Here is a 10,378-nt window from a genome sequence, read left to right on the forward strand (position 1 = left end):
TGACATGTATTCTTTTATCAAGGTAATTTTCCTTTTATTATTTCTATTTTGATAATTATACTTCTATATTTCATAACTAAATATACGGAGTAGTTGTTATATTTAATGGAAAAACTCTAATATGCAAATAAATTAAAGTATATATATAATATTCGGTTGAATTAGTGGAATATAATTACAAAAAATACGAATACTAACAACTATAGAACAATTGTCCAAAAGCTCTTATTGATAAAGAATGGGCCAAACAATGTTAAATAATTTTTGTTTTTCAAAAGCACTTCTTAAATTTTGTGGCCAAACATTTGAATTTCTCAAAAGTGTTTCTCTAGAAATAGTTTCTGAAAAACTTCTACTAAAAAACAGAAACAATTTTGTAGAAGCTTGGCCAATGCTTATTTCTAAACCCCAAACGATGTAATTGTTCCCAAGCGAAATTAAGACGGTCTACGATGAGGAAAATTCCATGAGTCTGGTACCAAAATAATCTGCCGATGATACCCACTAATTGTTGTTATTTCCTCCTCCTCCTCCTCCTCCTCCTCCTCCTCCTGGTGCTTATGGTTACTCTCATTCGAGATGACAACACAACGAGAGTAGAGTTGACATCGAACATCGGCAACGAGCTACATGGCTGCCATGCAACTCATTTGGACATAAAAGAGAACGGGAAAGAGAATGACTAAAAAAGAGTTGAGATGGTGCTGGCAAAAAAGGGACCGAGGGAGAAGATAGTATAAACTAAAGGAAAGTTGACGACGTTTAACATTAAAGGCAATTGATGATGGTTTTGAAAACCTCAGGGTTATAAGACGAATTATTTAAAACCTAGGGGGTATATGGCGAATTATTGAAAACACTAGAGTATTTGATAAATTAAGTTAAACCACATAGGTATTTGGTGAAAAAACAGTAATTTAATTGTCCATTTTTCTACTATCCAGGGCATCATCCAGACACTAACTAGTTAGTTATACACTTGTACTTCCTCCGTTAAATGTTCTTCCCGTTTCTATTTCGGGCGTTCCTAAATGTTCTTTCCAGTTGGTCTATACTATTTTTGGACATACTTTTTTTCCTATCTCTTATATCTCCTTCTATTTACCAAAATACGTAAAGATTCTATCCAAATTCCTACCTAAAGTTCTCAACCCCTATTATTTAATTATTTTCCCTTCCCATATACCCATTCTCTCATCTCCTTTATCGCCCATCCTTATCATTATTCTCTCTTCATTTCTCATTTATGAATTGTTTAATAAAATATCTACCTTTTCTCTTATTTCTTTATTGTTTTCTCTCTCCTTTATTTATCCGAATAAGTTACACTCAATTATTTACTCTTAGGCCCTGTTTAGTTCACCTTATTTCAGGACCTTATTACTTATTTCAGATTTAACCAGATCAGATCAGATCAGAAAAAATAAGTTCAGATCAGATCAGATCAAAAAAAATAAGTTCAGACCAGATCAGACCTGACCAGATTATTATTATTATTATTATTATTATTATTATTATTATTGTTATTGTTATTGTTATTGTTATTGTTATTATTATATTTTTATTTATTATTATTATTTTTGGTATATGTTTATATCATTGTTATTATATTTAATATTTTATTACTATTATTGCTTTAATAAAAAATAATGTTGTTGTCGGTGCAATTAAAATCTATTATTTAAGGCATAAAAGAACAATTTACTAAACATTCAAATTCATCATGTCAAAATTAAAACCATAGAAACGATATGATCAGGCCATTTCCATACCAGAACTGATTTTTATAGATCAGAACCATTATATATCTAGACCAGAACTGATAGGATCATATAATATCCAGATCATAACTGATCTGTACAGATCATGTTCAGATCATGTTCAAATCTGCAATGATCTTGTCTACATCAGAACCGATCCTTACAGAACCAATATGTTCAGATCGAAATTGATTTGTACAGATCATGTCCAGATCAGAATCGATATGTCCAAATTATAACTGGTCTAGATATCGACTCTATACAGATTATGTTCAGATCAGAATTGATCTGTACAGATCATGACCAGATCAGATCTGATTTGTACAGATCATGTCCAGATCAGAACTGATCTGTACAGATCATGTCCAGATCAAAACTAATCTGTACATATCATGTCCAGATCAGAACTGATCTGTACAGATCATATACCGATCATGTCCAGATCAGAACTGATATGTACAAATCATGTCTAGATCAGAACCGATCTGTACAACAGAACTTATATGTCCAGATCATAACCGATCTATCTAGATCCTATATAGGTCTATCTAATATAAGTAATAGTTAAATCATGAGAAAAGTCAAATAAATAATAAAAATATTATAAATTTGTGTAACATTTATTTTACACGTAAGTCGTTTAATATTAATAAATGTTGATTTTTGTTTAAACTTAATTCTGAAGAATCAGATCAGACCAGATCATATCAGAAAAAATAAGTTCAGATCAGATAAGTTCAGATCATATCAGACCAGATCAGATCAGACCAGATCAGATCAGGAGAAACAAGGTGAACTACACCCAATCATTACACAAATACCTAAACAAACCAAGATTATATTTTTCTTAATTCACTCCCCGATTCCAACCGGGAATAACTTGAAGGAACAAAGAAAGTAATTAATTCAACCCAAAAGAACAACTACCATTTGCACAAGCACCTTACCTTACCCCCTTGTAAGCTTCTCAAAATTCAAAAATCGAACCATACATTCAAACATGTGCCCTTTCTAGACATAACAATGACCTGGGTCCCCTTTCTTGTAAATCACACTATCATACACATTCATACTATCTCAGTCACTAACTAAAAAAGTACATCGAAATCAACAATCCACACACTTAACACTCTCTTTCAATTCAAATCCAAAAACTATGCTTCCCTTTCATCTCCTTCTTTGGCTTCACTCCTCTCACTCTGCTGCAACTACACCTGCAACACCTCGTTGCATTCCTCCTTCATTTCCATTCCCCTTAATAAACCAGCCATGAAAACAACCACATTCATCCGTCTTCTCATCCTCCTCCACCTCTCATTTTCTCTCTCCTCTGCCGCCCTAAACTCGGACGGACTCTCTCTGCTCGCCCTCAAATCCGCCATCATTTCCGACCCAACTCGCTCCCTCTCCACTTGGTCCGAGTCTGATTCATCCCCGTGCCACTGGCTCGGCGTACGCTGCACTCGTGACCGCGTTACTGACCTTTCTCTCTCTAACAAAGAGTTAACCGGCTACATCCCCTCTGAACTCGGCGCCATTCTCTCTCTTCGCCGTCTTTCTCTCTCCTATAACAACTTCTCCAGCACTATCCCAACTCGTCTCTTCAATGCCACTTCTCTTACTTCCCTCGACCTCTCTCACAACTCTCTCTCCGGCCCTATTCCGGCCCAGGTTGGCTCCCTTGTGGGCCTTCGTTTCTTGGACCTTTCCTCGAATTTTCTTAATGGGTCTCTTCCGGGTGGGCTCAGTGGGCTGACCTTATTGGAAGGGACGCTTAACTTGTCGTTTAATCAGTTTTCCGGCGAAGTTCCAGAGAGTTTTGGGAGGTTCCCGGTGATGGTTAGCTTGGACCTCCGGCATAATAATCTAACCGGGAAAATTCCTCAGGTGGGGTCGCTGTTGAATCAGGGGCCCACTGCGTTTGCCGGAAACCCTAATTTGTGCGGCTTTCCGTTGAATTCGCCGTGCCCCGAAGCACAAAACCCTAATTTAATTCCTTCAAATCCTGAAAATCCAGGCGACCCTAAAATCCCTGATTTGATTGGTGAGGAGAATACAGAAAAAGGGAGAAAGAAAATTTCAATGTCGTTGATTTTAGGGGTTTTTGCAGTTTTGATAGCTGGGGGTGTGTTGGTGTTTTTGTTTGTGGTGAGGAAGAACTTGAGGGCAAGGGAGGGTAGAATGGGGAATGACAATGAGGAGAAAATGGGGAGAGGGGAGGTGGTGAGTCACGTGAGGGTAGTGGTGGGGGAGGAGGAGGACGACGACGTTGACAAAGGGCAAAGGAGTAAATTCGTGGTGGTGGATGAGGAGGGTTTTGGATTGGAATTAGAGGATTTGTTGAGGGCATCAGCTTATGTAGTGGGAAAGAGTAGGAGTGGGATAGTGTACAAAGTGGTGGTTGGCGGTGGTAAAGGGTCAGGTGTGGTGCCACCAACGGTTGTTGCTGTGAGGAGGTTGAGCGAGGCTGATGATGTCACGTGGCGGCTCAGGGATTTTGAGGCTGAGGTGGAGGCTATTAGTAGGGTCCAACATCCTAATATAGTAAGGTTGAGGGCTTATTATTATGCACAAGATGAGAAGCTATTGGTTTCTGATTTCATCCGCAATGGCAGCTTGTACACTGCACTGCATGGTACAATCACTCTTCCTTCCCGTTATGTTACTTTGTTTCTTGATAATGCAATTATTTATTTAAATTTGAATTCAAGTATGTACGTTTGTCCAAATCTCGTTTTAAATGAGTATAGACTTGAACTTTAACACATCAATAAATGAGTATATACTGCTTGGCATGAATGGTAACATGAGTGAAAGAGTCTGCAGCCTGCTTTTCTGTGAAATCTTGGTGACATAGGTGTAGATATCATTGTTTTGATCAAACTCATATTATCACTATCATAGATGCCTTCATTGTAGACCTGGGGACAAAGAAGTGAAAACCTGTGAATACAAGATGTGTGTGGTGGGAAAGTTTCATTTGGAAGTGTTGTAAGTTGAATTATTTATGTGCTTGTTATTGTGGTAGTAAAAGTTGGTTTAACACCAGTTCATAGGAGGTTTTCCAGCTTGTGTTTTTCTAACAAACTACTCGTATAGTATAATGAAAAACGTAGTGATAATTGAAACCTTGCCTAGCATTCAGTGTTTGAAAAGGCTCAAGGTGCACTAATGCAATAGGGATCCTAAAGCCTAGTCTTTGTATGAGGGGCCACGTTTGAGTGAGAATTTTCTGAAACAAAGGAGAACCATTCTATCAAGGATGGCCACAGTAGATTAATTCCATGGTTGCAGCCGAAGGTGGACAAAGTTCAAAACAGAAGAACTTGATAACTGTGTCCTGAATAAACATAATAGTCACATGTCTCAACAACAACCACAACAACAACAAAGCCTAAGTCTCAAAATGTTTTGGGGTCGGCTAGCATGAATCATCGTAGGAGATCGTCATTGTCACCAATCAAACCAGAAAGGAGCCGAAAGTTAAAGGGATAAACAAGGAAGAGGGAGAATGTGAAATTAAAGAAAGTAAGATAAGAGTAAAATATAAGGATAAATTATTTTTTACCACCTAAAAAAATCGAAAAATTGTTTTTTACCACCTAAAAAACTAAAACTTGTATTTTACCACCTAAATATTTTTTAAAAATTGTTTTTTACCACCTGAAAGATGGGAAAATAGATGAAAATGTTGTGTGGGCAGGCACAATAACGGTAATATTTCATATATGTTCTTTTCTTCCACTATTTCATGTAATTAACTCTCTTCTCTTCCTCCGCTTTCTTATTTTTCATGAATTCACATAATTTTTCACCATTATTAATTCATAAAATTAACAAAAATTAATGAAAATAAAGAGAGAAGGGTGAAAGAGTTAAAGACATTCATAAAGGGAGTGTAAAAAATAGGAGAGAAATTGAATTAGGTAGTCACACATAAATGTTGCATCTACTTTTTTGTTTTTAGGGGGTAAAAAACAAGTTTTAATTATTTTTCAGGTGGTAAAATACAAGTTTTAGTTTTTTAGGTGGTAAAAAATAATTTTTCGATTTTTATAGGTGGTAAAAAACAATTTGTCCAAAATATAAATATATTACAGAAAAAAATATTATAATTTATAAGAGATAATAAAAATAAATAAAGTTTAAAATACATAAATAAGTAAAATACATACATTTCAAAATAGCATGTAAAAAAAGAAGTTGTATAAGTCAAATGAAGTCATCAATGTATATTCTCTCCATCCACTCTGTCCTATCCAATGCCATATTTTCTTCAATTCCTAGAAGGCTCATATCGTGCTCAATCACCTTCCTCCATGTTTTCTTAGGTGTTCCCCTACCCCTTGCAATTCTATCACTTTGCCACCCTTCTAGCCTCCTAACGGGGGCATCACTTGATCTTCTGCTTACATGCTCAAACCATCTTAAACGATTTTCCATCATCTTAAACTCAATCGGTGCAACCCCTTCTTTCTTCTTAATAATCTCATTCCGCAAACAATCCTTTCTTGTATGCCCACACATCCAACGTAACATGTGCATCTCCGCCACATTCATCTTATGCACGTGACAATATTTCACTGCCCAGCATTCCGTGTCGTATAACAACGCCGGTCGAATAGCTCTGCGGTAAAATTTTCCCTTCAACTTTGGGGCATGCCTGGATCACATAGGAAGCCCGTGACACTTTTCCACTTCAACCAACCTGCTTTGATTCTATGAGCCACATCGCCATCTAATTCCCCATCCTTTTGGATAATACATCCTAAATAACGGAACATTTCAGAGCCTTGGACAATTTTGCAATCTAAGGTAATCGCCCCTGTCTCTCTGTCTTGGACTCAGCTAAACTTACACTCCATATATTCCTTCTTGATTCTACTTAGCCTAAAACCCCGAGATTCCAAAGTTTGTCTCCATAACTCCAACTTACTTTCCACTCCTTTTTTGTTTCATCAATCAATACAATATTATTTGCAAACATCATCCACCAGGGTATACCATCTTGTATTAACCTCGTCAATTCGTCCATGACTATAGCAAAAAGAAACGGGTTAAGTGCGAAACCTTGATACACTCCAATCGTAATGGGGAATTCTTCGGTCTTACCAACACTAGTTGTCACACTCGTGCTAACTCGCTCATACATGTCCTTGATGATATCAACATACTTCATCGGAATTCCTATCCTACTTAATGCCCACCAAAGAATTTTCCTCGGTACCTTATCATACGCCTTCTCCAAATCAATGAAAACCATATGTAAATCCTTCTTCTTATCACGATAATTCTCCATTAGTTGCCTTATAAGATGAATGACCTCCATAGTCGATCTCCCAGGCATAAATCCAAACTGGTTCTCCGAAATCTTCACAGTTCTCTTTAATCTTTGCTCAATAGTCACCTGTCTCATATAAGCAAATTTCTGGGAAGATATAATTCAAGGAATCAAGATATTGGAGGACAACTGGTGGTGCAGGGAGCAATTCTCAATTTGTACTGCACATTACGTTTAGACTGTAAAGAAATGTGAGAAAGAACAAAAAATTTAAAATTTGAAAGTTAGTATGGAGACCTTGCCCCTAATGCCTCACAGGCCCACACCACTTGGTCCACAAACTGTCCCATTTTCTTATTCAAATCCCCGAACAAGCAAGGGAGTAATGAAGTACGAAACATGGAGATAATGGCTTGGTAAGCTGGTAATTGGTTCGGGGTGGTGTACACTCGTCAGGTTTGTGGTGACCCGCCAAGGTAGGCTATGCTTGTTTATCACATAATAGTTGTTGAGTTAGGCTGCATGTATGTAGTGCATAATTTTTCTTAATTTTTGGGTGGGGGTGGGGTTTTGAGGCATTGGGTAGAGTTGGCAAGAGGAGCACATAACAAATTTCCACCTCCTAGCTGACTGACCATTGGAGGACCAGGCCCAGGTGGGAGTGTACTCCCACTGCAATAATGTGGGAAAAGTAACATACTGCTGTGTAAACTGTAGCCAGTAGGAGATGCTGACTAAATTGCAGCTCGTGCTTTGAAACATGGCCTTCTTTTGTTTCAAAGTAGCACATGCTAGTTGTTTACACCTTGAAGTGGATTCATGTGTTTTTGGGCCAATATTTAAAGCGAGGTTTCCGCGAAGGAGGGGGGCATGGATGATTTGGGTTGAGAAAGTGAAATGACTTCCCATCGCCTGGGGATGTTGGCCAGCAGGAGTGCAGTAGCTGCAAAATGTGGGGCAATAATTTACTTGCATTGAACTGATTGGATGACTCGAGTATTTTATTGTTGAATTACTGCAATTGCATTTCATGTCTTCCCTGTACATCTGATTATGGATTCGTTCATGTGATATACTGATGCTCGGGTTAACCTGAGTGGTTTTGTTTTTCCTGGAATTGCTCGGGTTATCTTGTTGTACCAGTATACTTCTTGCTTCCACGTCCAATATACACTAGAATCTAGATGTCTAACTGGTAATGTTACATGGTTAAACTAAGATATTATGTTAAACTAACTGGTAATCTAGATGTTCTAGGAGATATTCCTGTAGTCAGATTCTGGTTCAATGCTACGATCTAAGCTGTGGGCTCCTTCAATTTGGTGATTCAATGCTGTGATTTGGTTTTGTAGGTGGATCCTCCAATGATTTATCACCATTATCATGGGGTTCAAGACTGAAAATCGCACAAGGAACTGCAAAGGGTTTGATGCACATACATGAGTGCAGCCCAAGAAGATATGTTCATGGAAATATCAAATCATCCAAAATTCTAGTTGACGAGGACCTTCATGCATACATATCTGGATTTGGTCTGAACCGTCTTCAATGTGGGCGTTTGAAATCAGCAAATCTGTCATCAAAAAGGCCCAGTTTAAGCCAATCCTTGTTAACTGCCTCCAAGATCCTGGGTCCATCTGTGGTTGCCTATTCAGCCCCAGAAACCCAAACTAACGGTGGCAAGCTCACACAAAAATGCGATGTTTACTCTTTTGGGATTGTGCTTATGGAGATATTAACTGGTCAGCTACCAAGTGCGGGGCCTGACAATGATGAGAAAGGATTGGAACACCTTGTTAGAAAGGTTTTCCTTGAAGAGAGAGCTTTATCTGAGATTATAGATCCAGCATTGTTGCATGAAGTTTATGCTAAGAAGCAGGTGTTGGCTACATTTCATATTGCTCTAAACTGCACAGAATTGGACCCTGAGCTGAGGCCAAGGATGAGAACTGTTTCAGAGAGCCTTGATCGCCTCAACTTTCAATGAATGAGGAAGATGGTAAATAGTATGTAAATGCTACAACTACTTTGTTGATTCCTTTTGGTGTAGAGGTACAAATGATTTCTAGTAGGACTGCTAACGCCGTTTATTTTTGCTAATTTCATTTTATCTCCCTACTCACTTTCAATCTCACCTGAAAATGAACTAATGTATGCACAGATTGTGACGATTAGGGCTCCGTTTAGTGGGGCATAAAACATTTTTATTGTAAAATGGTTTTCCATGGAAAACATTTTTTAAGGGAAAACACAATTCCAAACTAGTTTTTCTTTATTTGATATCTTTAAGGAAAATGGGAGAAGATGGTAAAGATTGAGGGGAAGAAAGGAGAGGGATGTAAGGAGGAAAGAAGGAAAATTGGTTTTCATCCTTTTCAAATGGAAAATGGTGTTCCACCTTTGAGGTAGTAATGGAAAATTGGTTTTCATCCCTTACCCAACCAAACAACGTAAAATGACTGAAAAGGGAAAAATCATTTTCCATGAAAACGTTTTACGCCCACCAAACGAAGCCTAGATGGGTTTCAATCTTCAAGTTCTATAGGTTTTTTAATTTATCAAATGGTTCATGCTTTAAGGTCCCGTTTAGTTCACTTTATTTCTCCTAATCTGATATGAATTAACAAGAAAATATTGTATTAATATTGATTTTCATAAACAAAATGAAAAAAAGAAAAATTGTATTAATATTAATATAACATGAAATATGGTACTCCCTCCGTTCTTGTTTATTATTCCTCTTTTCGTATTGGGATACTTTTTTTATTAGTCCCTTTTAGAATATTTCCTTATTTGTTCAACAATTATTCCCGTTTTACCCTTATATTACAATTATAATTCTCTTTTCGTCCCAAATAAATATGCAAGTGGTCCCTTTATTTTCTAATTTAACAACACTAAACACTCCACATACCCATATTTTCTTAACTTTTTTTTCTCTCCTACCCACATGGATGAGATTATTTAGAGATTCACATATAAGGGACTAATAAACAAGAACAAAATGTATTAATATTGATATAACATGAAATATTGTATTACTATTCTAACCTGAACATGATCTAGGCAGATCGGTTCTGATCTCTACATGATCTGGAAACATAGAGTATGTTATGGATATATTGGTGTTGATCTTGACATATTGTTTCTCATCTGGTCGTATATGATCTTGATATATCAGTTCTAATTTTGACATATTAGTTTTGATGTGGATAAATTAGTTATGATCTGGACAGAATAGTTCTAATATGGACATATTAGTTCTGATTTAGATGTACATGATCTGGATAGATCAGTTCTGATTTAGATAGATAGGTTCTGATTTAGACAAGTCAAT

At 37.1% G+C, this 10,378-nt stretch overlaps 1 protein-coding gene across 1 annotated transcript; it reads left to right on the top strand.

Moving 5' to 3' along the window:
* The first annotated feature begins 2,438 nt into the window (after positions 1 to 2,438).
* On the top strand, positions 2,439 to 9,295 carry LOC110776378 (receptor protein kinase-like protein ZAR1). The gene is made up of 2 exons (XM_021980933.2): positions 2,439 to 4,395; positions 8,394 to 9,295. Exons 1-2 carry the CDS (start codon positions 3,030 to 3,032, stop codon positions 9,026 to 9,028), a joined length of 2,001 nt encoding a protein of 666 aa, XP_021836625.1. The 5' UTR covers positions 2,439 to 3,029; the 3' UTR covers positions 9,029 to 9,295.
* The last annotated feature ends 1,083 nt before the right edge of the window (positions 9,296 to 10,378 follow it).

The sequence above is a fragment of the Spinacia oleracea genome, chromosome 3, assembly GCF_020520425.1.
Source record: "Spinacia oleracea cultivar Varoflay chromosome 3, BTI_SOV_V1, whole genome shotgun sequence".
NCBI lineage: Eukaryota > Viridiplantae > Streptophyta > Magnoliopsida > Caryophyllales > Amaranthaceae > Spinacia > Spinacia oleracea.

Excerpts from the sequence above, each read along its gene's own strand:
- LOC110776378 (XM_021980933.2), top strand. The coding sequence starts at position 3,030 with ATGAAAACAACCACATTCATCCGTCTTCTCATCCTCCTCCACCTCTCA. Across the intron at positions 4,396-8,393 it reads CTTGTACACTGCACTGCATG|GTGGATCCTCCAATGATTTA; the intron begins GTACAATCACTC and ends TTGGTTTTGTAG.